Source organism: Euwallacea fornicatus, chromosome 1, assembly GCF_040115645.1.
Source record: "Euwallacea fornicatus isolate EFF26 chromosome 1, ASM4011564v1, whole genome shotgun sequence".
NCBI classification, from domain to species: Eukaryota; Metazoa; Arthropoda; class Insecta; order Coleoptera; family Curculionidae; genus Euwallacea; species Euwallacea fornicatus.
The window spans coordinates 4,410,235-4,425,302 of record NC_089541.1 but is presented as its reverse complement, the minus strand read 5'-3'; the positions used below and the strand labels follow the sequence as shown (position 1 = coordinate 4,425,302).

The 15,068-nt window shown below is 32.7% G+C and overlaps 1 protein-coding gene across 1 annotated transcript in view; it reads right to left on the bottom strand.

Annotated features, from left to right (window-relative positions):
- Positions 1–14,487, bottom strand: part of LOC136350400 (uncharacterized) — a 42,095-nt gene extending 27,608 nt beyond the window's left edge. The window contains exon 1 of the mRNA XM_066302042.1: positions 13,929–14,487. Within this exon, the coding sequence (XP_066158139.1) occupies positions 13,929–13,969 (41 nt within the window). The 5' untranslated portion in view covers positions 13,970–14,487. The remainder of the gene's footprint in view (positions 1–13,928) is intronic.
- Positions 14,488–15,068: the final 581 nt, after the last annotated feature.

Sequence of the window (15,068 nt, the reverse complement as noted above, 5' to 3'; positions counted from 1 at the left end):
ATTTTTCGTTTATGAAATATCAAGGATATATAGCATCTCAGCAGCGGGCAACTCAACTCATAAAATTGGTCTCTTGGGATGCCGCTTGGTGTAGTTATAGAAATTACAGATACACTAAAACTCTGGTAAAAATAATTATTATTTACGTGGAAAATCTATTAGAAATCTCCACTGTCCCACGAACCATCAAAGATCATCAGGACAAGAAGTGACTCACTCACCAATTTACACGGTCAATCTTGCTCAACCCAAATGGATTAATAGTTGAAAGACGAGCACTGTCTTCGTATATTAAACGATTACTTAATATAAAGTTGAATGCAGACAAGGTCAAAGAGGTGAAACATTCTACAAACGTAGAAATTCCTTTAGCACTTTATTATATCGACAAATAACGAGCAACTGTAGATACAAATCCCGGCTCAATCCGATTTCTGCAATCATGGATACTTTAAAGACCTAAAGAAAATGATAATATTGAGAATATTTTTGGAGAAACCGAACTTTTTTTAATTAAAAATAAACTGTGTTAACATAATTAAAACCTAAATTATTTATTCAACCTGTACTATGTCTTATTTTTATTAAATTGATTATTATATTCGCATATTCATCAAGCTGCCCGTGCGTCGCACGACCCTTGTATGTTGAAAGAACATTTGTCAAGGCCTTTCGTACTGCTTTCTAATCATCAAACGACCCGGTGACACTATAACAATAAAATTATAATGCTCATGTTATATCATCGCAATGAGAAGATCGCATTATACCGTTCCACCAAGAGGCTGGTACCCACTTGACGATTGAACGAGATTTTAAATCGATTTTGTAATATTAAGATTATCTGAAGAGGATCGTTCTTCTTCGATTTCTGATGTAGGTAATATTTTTGGGTTTGGTAAATAATGCAATGATCAGCCAAATTATGCAGTGGTGTGCGACAAACATGTTAACATATTTAATCGTGAAATCTCTACAAGATCTTAATATGCATATTATTTTGTGTAACAATCGAATGCTTAGCCTTGGTCAAAACCAAATATGAGGGGATTGTGGAGTAAAAACCCATACACAGCTAACTGTTATAATATAACGGTTGTCTATTTATGCTCTCTTTTTTGTCTTACATCATGGGAAAGTCTGCAGGATTTAAACAAGGCAGAGTATATACGGTTTTTGGTTTTATTATTCGTTTATGTGCCACCTACGTAAGGTGCCACAAATCGGGTGATAAAGTTGCTAAAGGACTGTCTGAAACCATCCTTTCAATGAGTTTCGAAATCTACAAGTGGTTTTAACTACTGACTGTACATGGTGTTTCAAACTCGACGCCCCTATATCTATTTTATGGAAAGGGATACTAATATGAAAAATTTAAACTATGTCTATAATGGGTTTGAACGACCTTCATTTCGATCTGAAGAAGTTGATTTCTCGAAATGTCAAAGTAATGAGTCATGATGTGATTATGATATTTTTTTCCAGAAAAATACCCAAGTTCTGACAAAATCATTTTGATTTTATTTTTCCACATAATTTTTGATAAAGAAATTTTTTCTTATGTGTTATCGTTTAAAAATTACAGGCAAAAACGTTTTAAGAATTATCGTTAAAATGTTAAATTTTACAACTAGAACTAAACAAACAACATTAAATTAATTTTTATAAAACTCAATAATAAAGAGAATCAAAACACATATTATATTTAATTTAACATATTTTGAATGTGACTTCTCCCTTCTGCACATTTAAAGTCTTCGTCTCACATGTCTCGGTAGCTTTTCTTTATATTTATTGCATCGGCTCATTGGAAGGAATTTTTATTTTTTTCTTGAAGTATTCCAGATCCTTTAAAGAGTTTTCATAAACTTTATTTTTAAGAAATCCACACAAGAACAATCTGTGGAAGTTTCAGGGGAGTTCCCTGACCATTGCACAAGCCCGTTGATGCCAATCCAGCTTTGTCCGAACGTGGTATTCAGGTATTGCTGCAAAATATGAGGTCTAACAAACTATAAGATGTATGAATAGTAATAGGAACAGGAATATGATATAGATATTTTGATACAGGAATAAATTAACGCTAATCTGGTATTTTCGCGACAATTCCGACGTTTTTGCTTATAACTTATAAACGATAACACGTGAGAAAAAAATTCTTAAACAAAAATTGTGTGGAAAAATAGGTTCGATAAAATTTTTTCACAATTTAGGTAATTTTCTGGGAAAAATATTATTCATGATGGCATAGCTCGTTACTCCGATATTTTGGAAATCAATTTCTTCAAGTTGAAATGAAGTTCAGCTAACTCCATTGAAGGCCCATAGTTTAAGTATTTCATATTATGTACTCTCAGTTTCCATAAAATAGATATAGGGTCGCCGAGTTTGAAACAACCTGTACATTTAAAAACCATAGAAATTGAATTTGAGTTAAATAAATTCTGAGCGTTAGATTTCTGTGCGTAGTACTGATGTAATATATATATAACATGCATGAGTGTCAATTTTAAAGATGGATGAACAGTTATTGTAGATGGTCGAAACAACTTTATTATCCATCTCAGACTTGTTAGTATATATTTATTGTCACCCGTACTAATCTATTGTCATATAATACTTTCGCGGTTATATTTTTCAAATATTTAAAACAACTTTCGTTTTCAAAGGAACGTTAGTAATTCGACTGGTTCTGATAATTTCTGCTAAATGTTATTCCATTATTGCCACTGTTTTCCATGTAAATCCCTGTTTGGAAAAAAATATTGAACTTTACTCTAAAAAAATTGTATGTATAGATAGATAATACATAATATAATAACTCATTCCTCCGTCTAAGGCTTTCCTTGTAAGGGCCTACATATCGATATCCTGGCAATATTTCTAAGAAGATAATTTCCTTAATACTGGAGATATTGGCTAATGCTATGATTTCATAATTTTTTTGAAAATTACCTTGATGGTGAAATTGTCAGAAAGTTTATAAATTGGTATTAAGAACCACTAGATCAAAGACCCGTCAAATTTGTCCATGGGCCAATTTCCAGGGAAATCTCAGAACTGACCAATACTCGGTCTTTATTTCAATGCTTCTATGGATTTTATCGTATTGGTAAAGTTGCCAGGACTTCGATCTATTGGCCCTAAATTAAATTTTATTAAATTTTTAGACATTTAGATCTGCTTTGTTTATTCTATGTTATTTCGGAAATACTTAATTCTTTTATGCTCGATGAGTACATAATTTTTTTCAATTTTTATTAGTGACAAGAATTTTCGTATTTAAATCATCATCTCAAATATCGACCGACAATCAGCACTTATCAAAACTTTGTAAACATAGATAGTAAGTCTGCAACCAACATAATAAAATACAATACAATTATGTAGGAAGAAGAAACAAACTGGGATATGGTGGGTATACACACCGTATCCGTTATATTGAATCATAATCAATATTACGCGTAAATTACATTGCATAAAAAATATTAATTATTGCATTAGAACTCATGACTCATTGTCTGAAGGAGTCTTTATTGTTGACTTTACATGGGCAGATTGAAATGGAAGTGTGAAACCTATTAAATGGCCCCATTCAAAGGAGGCAAAAGCTACTCGATAAAGAAGTATAATTGAGTCATGTAAATAAAATAACAAATATTTACAATAATTTGCATCTTTTTATGGTGTATATACTATAAATAATTAATATTTAGCGAGTTTCATTCATTACCTGTTCTACATCAAAAATCGCTAATTTGAACTAATAAAAATTTTACCACGATTAAATTTCTGGTAATGTGTACCATTCAAAAATTCTTAAAAAATAAACAATTATTTTGCATGCATGAGTAAAATGGAATGGAAAAGTGAATGTAAGCATTTTTTCATGCATTTGTTAAATTACATATTTTTAAAGGCATTTTAGGAACCAAAAGTGGGAATAATAAGGGGAAAAATATAAGACTGGATACAATTTTAGGGCAATAAAACGTAAAGATAATAGGACCCAAAAAATTTAGTGTTGATGTCGATAAAAAATAAATAATGAATATGTGAAAGATATCTTGGCTTTCAGTTTACGAATTTATTTAATATATAGGATAACTCTGCCTTTCCTCATTGTGAGCTCCTCTTCATCAATATTATATATTTTTAACGCACTTACCGTATAGCCGTAATCAGAATTTTTATGATCATTGACATTTCATTAATATTCTGCATTAAAATTGAAGCGAGGAAAATGTTGTTCACAACCTTGAGCTATAGAAACAATTAAAAGCAACATAGAATATTAAGTACATTGTCTTAATTAGCTATCAGGAACTTTTTCCCACATTCTCTTTGAAATTAATATTTTTTTCTTTAGCTGAAAATAGGGGCGTAACTAGAGCTGAGTCAGTTATAGTAGATATAGAAGTGTGCATCCTTTGGAACAAGTAGTCAGGGTATATCCTCTTGTTTCAATGGGTGATATCACAGTAGACATGATCCATGAGTCCAAGATCGACAAGCTATGTCTAGAAATTGATTAAGGCAAAATAATTTTATGAACTACTTGACTTGATTTGAAAAGATAATTTCTGGAAACATGTGTTCTTGCCTCGATTTTCCCAAAGCAATACTTGACTTGACATCAAGTGTATTGTTCAAACTTTACACATGACATAAACCGATTCTTCTATTTTGTATCTGAATGAATAATTAATAAATTAAGCTTAATTACGTGTTTTCACAAATCGGCATTAGCTTGCCTTGTGTAAAAAGCGAATAAATATTTATTAAGGTGTTTTACAACGTTTCATGTAAAATGGTTCCCAAAGGCCGGCTGCAGCCAGTGTTTCGGCATAGTGGACTAATTTTGTAATTTCCTGTCACTGTTTTGCATACTGATTATCTCGAAATTTATTTTCATAACGTGTAATGATTTTATTAGATGAGGCAAAAAACCGAGCATTACAAAATACGAAAAAGAGCGGTGGTAGAAGAACTAACGCAAATGAGGCAAAGAATCGACAAAAAGTCATGTAATGCATGATTTTTCTATTAGATTTTGTTGTCTCAATATCGCACAAAAACCAAAATATCATTACGCAATTATTACATCTATTATTCATGCTAATACTAATAATTTCCTATGTCGTAAACACCATTGCAATGACATAGTCCTGAAATATTTACGCCTATCTATAGCAAAAAAATTAAAGAACTTTGCCAGTGACCTTTCATAACTCCATTTTTGTTTCAATAGCAATTACTGAGGTTTAGAAATGACAAGAATTTAGGTTTCTATACTGGTCTTGATGCTTCTTGTTTCTGCGTTGTGGATATAAAAATGTACTAACACGAAATTACCACTTATTATAATCCATGATGTAATCTGAGTAATCTATTAAACGAAAACGAAAGTGTAGCCAAGAAAGAGATAGATGGGAACTTCTTACGAATTCCATATTGTGCAAATATCATGTTGGGGTAATTATCCAAGCTTGATGATGATGTTAAAGGTTAGATGCAGGAAGAGGTCTTATTAGGAGATTTGATTCTTGGGCAGGTATTATTATAATGTGTTGAATAATAACTGCCGTTACGTGATTGATTTTGGGAAGCAATTATGAATGTAGATGAAAATTTTTTCTGGGTTAATATTATCATCTTTATCTTATGAGACTTTCAAGGGGGTCAGAAATATTTTTGACGATTAAAAAATAAAGCATATTATTGAAGTTTATTTGACTTGAACTCAAACTTAAGCCAAGCTTTAATAGGCATTTACTGCAAGAAGGTTACGTGTGTTTACGTGTAAAAGTTAGACGTTACGCAACTTTCTTAACGATACAGTACGTTACGTTCAAGATCAGTGCTTCATAAACTGCAACATGCATATGAACCTTTTTATCTTCTTAACAATATGTTGACCACATTTTACGTAACTTTATAAACCAGGCTTTGCACCTAAGATTTCCTGGATCATTCATTATATTTTCTGTTAAATGACAACATTGGGCCGTTCGTTTGTTCTATAAGTCGAGTGACGTCTGCTGTCAAACTATTGTCCTCGTTGCCGGATTGTCAGATTTCTCCGTGGATTGGGCGATCTTCAATCAAAATAATTCCACAAACAAAAATCAAGTTAAACACTAAATAGAGTTTAACATTTTGGAACATACCTCTATTTATTATTTTATAGTTGGACCTTGGGGGCCTGTTTCTAATTTTCGATTTAACATCTAATGAGGTAACTCGGAAGCGAAATGTGGAACTATAGATGACATAGGAAAATCTGAAAACCATTATCCACCAAAACCTTTGAATAAAAAAATTTAAAAATCCAAAAAATTTAAAGTTTAAACTTACTTTTCGTCAGATGTATACAATGTAAAACTTCTCAACTTGAATAAAAAGAACGTACGCCAATGGAGTTGGTAACGATAGGAGGGGTAATGCAAAAATCTTTCAGCAATTTACTTATCAATAACAATCTTCATTTTCGTGTTCTTGGTTTGGTGGCATCAAATGTTCAGAAGCTTTCAATTAGAGAAAAAAATACGTATACCTATAAAACTTACCCAGAATTATCTAATAACTATAGGAAAAGATATGTTATTTAGATATATAATGAGTTTCTAGCAGCGCTGAAAACTTTTGCAACTTTGGTTTGTTCAGATTATACATATTTTGAGTACTTCAAGTTTATAAGTTCTAACTTCAAAAACATAACTCTCCGCCATTAGAGTTTACGTCCACACATCTAGTAGTAAGTATAAAAGATGTTCTTAAAAAATGGTTCCATAGTAAGCCTCAGGAGTTGCGCCAAGATCCGTTTTCTCAGTCTGTCGAAATTATATTTACTATTAATTATTACCCGAAGTTTCAACATTTTTTAACTCAGCAAAATTTACCTACATCGCAGGAGTTTACCCAAATATATCCAGAAACTGAAGGGAAACTTTCCCTTTTATGATCAAATCAAAACTTCTCCTCTCTATCTTTAATTGCAGTGTAATTTCATGAGAATTGGACCCGGAACACTTGACTAACTGATCAGATAAAACTTAACATTTTAGGACCGGCAAGACAAAGAAATCTATTAGCAATTGTATGCAAATCAAAATTCACTTGCTCTCTTATTTGTACCTACTCCTGTTGTACAAACAGATATTGTTGGCTGTTGTGAACCGAATGTTTTCGGTTCAGTAGAAAATAGAAATTAGAAGGCCCATATCCACCTACTTGAAAAAAATATTCCATAGGAATGGATAATGCATGTCACAGATTTATATGGAGACTATGCATTTTGGTAATCACACTAAGAGGTAACTGACACATAATAAAATCTTATATGAAGAGTGAGTAGGACGTAGGTAATGTTAACAATTTGGTACGTTATAATATGCTGTAAATTGGCAATTTTATTTCTAAATGTCAACAAGTTAATTAACATAATGATCAATCATTAAAATCCCCAAACAGGTGAAAGACTCTTTTATTAACGAAATTCTTTAGGTTTCTATCATGGAAATCTAGGCTGAAAGAACAATAGCCTGCCACTTATTCGGTTCTACCCCAGTTCTTATATAAGAAAAATGTTCAAAGTGAACAATAATTACGGCATTTAATATAAGCGACTGTTTTTCTGAATTTACAATAGTAGGTTACCCGATTACTCGTACATTATGTTTCCAGTTTCTGGTTAATTTAGCAATTTTAGATTGTAAGTGGCTGTATTTTTTCACATGAACAGTTTTATAACTACTCGTGAAATTAATGGTGAAGACAGGTATTTCGAGGAATCTTTAAACTATAATGTATAGTGGTAGTAAAATAGATCTTGACGCACGGGACAGGAAAAATGGGAAGGGATTGCAGGAACTGCGGACTCTCCGAAACCATGGAATATTGCATTTTCCAGTGTCCGACTTTCGAAGAACAAAGTCCAGTTAATCTCCAGTCCAGTTTGAATATGGACCTTCGCTCCGAAATCACTAGTTACGAGATGCTAGGGAACAAGTCAAAATAAGACTCCAGCAGAAAAAGAGAAAAAGAAAAAAAGCGGATGAAATAAGGCATACAAGAAGATTAAAGATTCGTTTTTCTATAACGAAACGACACAAAATATAAGGAGAGAAGCAACTGACAACTGGGTACAAGAGGCCAACCAGCTAATCAAAACGCGCTCTTCGACCCCGATGTTTATATCTTTCAGGGACAGTTCCAGGTCGTTGTAGGTTGGAAAAACAGGAATTGCGAGGTTTTTAGTGGGTAGGCGTTTCAGTGAATCCCACACTATCCGGTCACCAGCCAAAACATCCGATATGGTGTCTTATTAAAGCTTTTCCTGGAACAAACAAAAAGATCCCTATTGCATGGACGACTCCTCCTTAGCAGTCATGATGCCTTGAATGTGTCCAGGTCGAGTAAGATTCTTTTCCTGAGTACATCTCACAGATTGTGTCAAGTTTGCCTTCGTTGTTTCCCATGTCTGTTTGTTCAGCACGCAGATGTACCTTTCCCTACAGAGTCCGTAGAAGCGTGATTGAAAACCCACTCTAGCCAACTCGTCATCAATCGTTTCCTTCAAATCCTCGTGGTCTGAGACACCCTAGAGTAAATTACTAGCGCCTGTCTTGAAGGATTGAGATATAATCCTCTTTTACTACATCATTATTCTACTGTTCTCTAAGCAACTTGTATTTGATTGCAGGCACTGCCCAGGAACGTGCTCCTCATCATCACCAGCCCCTCATTAGCATATGCTTTCGTATCGAATCTCTCCGTCTGAAGCCTTCCATCCTGAAGACGATTCATCGGGAGGCCAATAAGCAAATTTTCATAGATTCCGAAGCCAAGCCCAATCCTATATACATAAATACATACATATATGCGTGGACCTAGGACGTGAATAACGATCCTGTCTCAGCGTTTCATGATAAAAAAAAATGAGAGGAGTAAATAACCCTGATTCATTATAGATTTAATAATTTGTTGTGTAAATATGCTCCATAACTTATGAGGGACTGTAACTGCATAAATCACCTGCCAGGGTCGATGAAGCCTGCCCGATTTATTTAGTCGGATTTAAGATGAAAAATATACGAGTGCATGTAGAAGACAAGTGCTTTTTCTGAACCAACCTACTCTACTGTCCAGATAATCCATATTGTTTTAAAATGAATTGATAATTTTGAAAGCACATGTGAGCAAAAAAACTCATTCGTTTCGGACATTTAGAATTGCGTAAAACATTCATTACATAACTAATATAATTGTGTAGGAATGAAGCAAAGCCCCGTATTAAATTAGCTAAATAGCTAAAAAATCTAAAATTTTAATGAGAGAAATAAAAATAAAATGTTCCTGTTCATCCGTACATGAAAAAAACCTATAATTTATGAATAGTCTATAATAACCTCTAGTCAGTGCTGGTACCATAAATACCTACAGGTATATGAAATAACAAGTATAATCGTCGATTTAATCGCATTGACCATCTCAAGGAATTGCATGTTCACCAATAAAAACTCAACTAGCCATTTTAAAGGTTACATGTAATAAATTGTGATATTATGTAAAACTGAGCATCTGCCACTAATAGCGATTAACTATCGCTTGTCTCAAATTATGAGATATTTATTAAGGGGATTGACAGCTAATTAACATTATATTTCATTGAACTTTTAATAGAAAATTGTGCTAAAATACATAATTATTGGGAAGGTAAGTCAATGTGTATTTCTTCATTTTGCTTAAAAAAATTAAAAACAAAATATATGAATTTAAGCACGAGTAAATTTATGAATGTTAATCAGTACGATGCAGACTTGAAAGAATTTTAACAACCAAAAACAACTATTATACTTTTATTTCATATTGTCCGAGTACCTCTGTTTGCACTTTGCTACAGCATGCTATTTTGTAGTTGGTAATTCCAATATTACAGTATCCCATCCCGTAATATTGTGGTTAAGTAAATCTTACTGGAGTCTAAACAGAGATCTGGCACTTGATGAAACTGCATTCGTCTCCGCCACTGCTCTCGTACTTAAACATTTTTTCGAAAAGAAAATAATATCCGGAATAGACAGAATTCTTATTCAATATTCAACGTCCTACGAAGTTGTTTCTGAAGTGTTCGGGATTTTAATAATTTCTAGAACAATTTCATAAAATATAATTTAAATCTACACAATTGAATTGCCTTTTCTGAAGAAATATTTTAGAAATGTTTTAGTATGTAACATTTTGAACGCGTATATATGTATAAAGTTAATCAAGTACGAATTTTACGGAATGAAAGAAAGTTTTTCAACTAAAAATGCAATTCCCTGTGGACATTAATTAAATAAATTTTTAGTGGACGTTCTGTAAATAAAAAGCTGACCCTAACTCAAGCATCATTGCTTATTTGATAAATTCGACATTCTAAACAATTCCAATTCTATGACATGCCTTATGGGAATCCTTTTTGCTTCATCTCTATTATTTTTTATTTTACGTATTGTAACTAAATTCATATCACTTTTTTCCTCAAATTTTCATCTTTAAAGCAGGCATCAATCAATCACTTTCGTTCTCTAAGTTACTGGAATCCGGAGAATTGGCATCTTACTTTTCATTCGTTTTTCAAACAAATTGCAAGAGTTTGTAAGCATCGAAAGCAAAATGAAGTTACTTATAGCAAAAAGAATTTGTCCTAGATCCGAAGAACATTCCGTATCACCAGGAGCGGAAAGTGACAGCGATATCGCAGCCGCAAGGCTCTTTGAGTATTCTTCGATTCTTCGAGCACACCTTACTAGAAATCGCATAATGATTAGTTGTTAATATTTACATTTTGTAATAGAATTGTGATGAGACATGTTGTCGGTGTATTCTATCAAAATTGTATAAAAAGTGACAAGTGAAACCGTTAATGGAAAAACTTGCATTTTATTCTCATTCATTGCTCGATTGGTTACATTCTCACTGAATATTAATTAAAGCTTTTTTTGCTAAAACTTATTCCCACGATCCGCCTACAATCAATATTTATATTGTTAAATAAAACTCGGTCAAAATCCTAATACATATCGTTAGAAACAATACTATAAATATTACCTACAAGCTCAGTTTGAGTAGTTACAATTCAGAAAAATGCAAATATTATAGGAAATTGCAATTATTAGTCGCATAATCCAATAAAAAGGAGCTGTTATGAAATTAAATAGACGTTTGCCCTATAAAATAATCCATTTGGTCTTTCTAATTGAAGCAAATGATAATAATTAATTGTCTACCCACTATAGTCTACTTTTAAGGAAGTCGAATTTAAATGGACTAATTTGTTTTAATGGTAATAAGGAAGGAACTGCAGTGGGAGAGAAAATATTCGTTATAATAAATAAAAATTTTAAGAAAATTAAAATAAACATTGAGTTTTTAGGTTAATTATGGCTAATCGAAAGACGTAGGAGAACTTACATCATTTAATAATGTACTGGTAATATTACTTAAAGGATAATTTCTATAATACGAAGGCCAACCAGTACATGCCTTAAATTACATCTTTCAAGGACTCATTGTGTCCATTATCATTTTGCTAATCTGCTTTTCAGATTTAACTGAAAACAGAATTTAATTTCTCCTTTTAAAATCTTTCTTCACTCAAAAGGACAAAAACATGTAATTTTTCAGCTTCATTGAAGCTTAAAGTCTGCGCTTCTTTTAAACGCGATAAGAGCAATTACATAAAAATACATAAATCCTATTTTCCAAAAAGTATAAGGCATAGAAAATTTACAACAAACATATTTGTCGCTGTGTTTGTTATTATCAATTCGATCTGAACGGCCAGCTGGTAAGGTTACAATGCTATGGGTAGACTAATTAATTTCACGCAAATATATTCGAAAGCTTGAAGCTTACAAACTTGCAATCACATATAGTTAAATTTCAACTGTTATTATGTGTGCAGGACATAAATTAACTTATGTTTCAATATAAGGAAAACGTTATCACAATAACCCTCTCTTAATTGATAAACATTTTCATAGCAAATATCACAATTAAATTACGTTAGTTACACACATCACAAATCATTCTCACACGGGCGCAGATGCGATGCGTAGCAGTTTCAAATTTAACAGTTACAGGAGTTTATAGTGACAGTACTGCCATATTTCCACCTTCACAATTTTACTATCACAGATTTACGCCCGGGCTACCACCAGCACAAATAAACAAAATAGAACAACTAATTGAAATTTCCTGAAGGTCTAATTTTGCTTGAACATTTTTTAAAAGCCAAAGTTCGAAACCTCCATTAGGTTCAAGTACGCCTCTGTCTAACGATAAGTCGAATGTCCATTATTCTGTTAAAATTTTTGACAGCATTATTTTATACTTCTACGATAAAATCATTGGCGTAACATAAAATTTTCATAAGTACAACCATTCTTAAATATAAATTATACTTACCTTTTTAAAATATCAAAAACGCAAGTTTTTATTCGAACCTCATACGGCTGTGTTTGGGGATAGATAGACGTGCAAAATTTTTTTGCCCGTATACAATAACATTGCCTTCATCTGAAATGGCACTCGGCAGTCACTGACGCAACTTGAAACTTTCATATATACCGTAATTATGAAATTTCAAGTAGGCATGATTTTTGAAAGGTTCGAAGATTGGAATTTCACAAATTTTGATTGTACTCTTTTTAATAGCAAGAAACACAATTTCACATTCAGAATTCATACACCTCTGTTTTATGATAGATTCAAGTATAAATTTCATATTATCTGTTAATTACGCTCTTCCCTAACGAAAGTCACTCGTACACATTCATTGACGTCGCTTTAGATTTCTGAACGCATAAAAATATTTAAACGACAATTATGTTTTTCTTGCACAGCCAAAATCACCCCTTTTCTTCAAAGGGAGCTTTACCCCAGAAAAGTAATCTCCCTCTAGATTGTTAGCATGATTTGCAATGTCCAATTGTGGATGCCCTAAAGCTGCGCCTACACTGAGAATTTTCACCAAATATTTAATATCAAAAATCAAAATATCTGTAGGAGTTATAAATAAAAAACAGCAATAATTAATTTTCACACCCTCTAATTGGACAACAAAGCGTTACATTGTCAAAATTCAAATATATTTTTCGTATTATTTTTGTGAGTATTGTAAATTATTAATTTTTTTCTGATTAAAACCCAAATCATCCTGTATATTTAGTTAACATTAAGTATTTTATTTCAATAAAGTAATTTCTTTCGTAAGTTACACTCGTTTTAAAGCAACCTAAGAAACTAAGTTATTTGTAGGACATGAATATGCATACCTAACGTAGTTAATGGTGTCCCTGGAATTATTGAAGAACATTCTTATAATTCTTTACTAATGTTCATTGTCGTTAAAGGAATAATCACCCCCTTGCATCACAATAAATCCCCATTACCGACGTCTGTAATAATCACTACTGTTTATTCATATTAGCTAATTAAGGTGCTGGAATTCCATTAAATCAATCAGATGATGACATAAAACTTTCTCTATCGTTCCTATAATCGCATATAGAAACACAATATTCCCTCTTAAAGCATGGTATGAGTGATATTTCATTCATGTTTCACAACAATCGTTAATTATCATAGTAAATGCAAATCTTCAAATACATTTAGGAAAATATTCTTGGATGAAATTAATAATTATAGAATTCTATCTACAGTTAGTTCTTACAGTGCTAGTAACAATGCAATAATGTTACATTATGACACTCGAAACACATTTTGGGACGATAAAAAAATAGCTGCGAGGTAAAATGATGTAAGAGCTGACTTGAACCTTGAATTTTTCGGAAAAATTTACGTAGTAATATGTATAGGAAGTATATTGGATGGCGGTAGCCGCCCTTAAGATTTGTTTGAGGAGAAGTCCCACTCACCTTTGCGAAAATAGTCCTTGAAAAACAAGTGATCCGAGCATGCCATTATCCTGTTGTTGTTGCGGTCACTACACTGATGCATCACATCCCATGGCAGAAGACGCGCTTTACTATAAGTACCATCACCCAATATCGGAACCAATTGCACATCGTTTTCGTCGTACCGTACCGCAGGAAACGCCGAACTAAGTCAGTCTCTTGCAACGCCAAAACAGCAGAACGCGGCGGCCTTCTCAGGCATGGTAGTATACCTATGGTAGTACTAATTCTAGGTGCAGAACGTGGAACGACGAAAGATATATATGAAAGTAAGTAGATACAAGGCAGTCGGTAGTCATTGACGGCGAAAGGTGGGTTAATTACTGCGAAATAATGGTAACTGCTTGGGTTTCCAACGATATTGGGTAATATACGCAACCACTGGCCGGTCTTACTTTATCAGTAGGCACAACACATACCCCGATGAAAGTAATGGTAGCAGTAAAGATAATGTTCCTTTATCAGGTGAGATTTCCTTATAAGAATCTCATTAACATAAACTTTCCGGCATTATTGCACGAAAATGTGCACTGGGCTACTAATTAACGGAATCAGGGAAATTTATGAGAACATCACGATTTAAACTGGCCAGCTACTCCACTGTGGCGTCTCTTCGTTTCAAATATACAGGGCGTTTCCTAAAGATACGCCGAGAAATTTAGGGGAATATCCATTGGGCCAAAATAAGAAAAAAAATCTTACAAATACATGTCCGGAATCGCTTCATTTCCGAAAAATAGGATGTTAGAATCACAACTCTTGTGTTTTTGAAAGAGTTCTGCGGTCACAGAGAAGACTGAATTCACAAATCTTAGTTGGTGATAGTCATTTTTAGACATTTTTGTAGATTTAAAACCGTTGATTATATTAATTTAAATTTTTTGACTCATTAAGTTTGTTTAGAGATGTGTAAGGTTTGGAGTTTTAATTTTAATTTCAAAAAGTAAATGGGGCTGGAATAAATATCAGGACATAGAAAAGTTGCATTTTTAATTACTCTATTCCAAATACAACTCGAAAATGTTAATTAATTCAAACGAAGTGTGGTTCACATTATCGAGAGGTTTACATTAGCGAACATGATTTAAATAATGAACAATA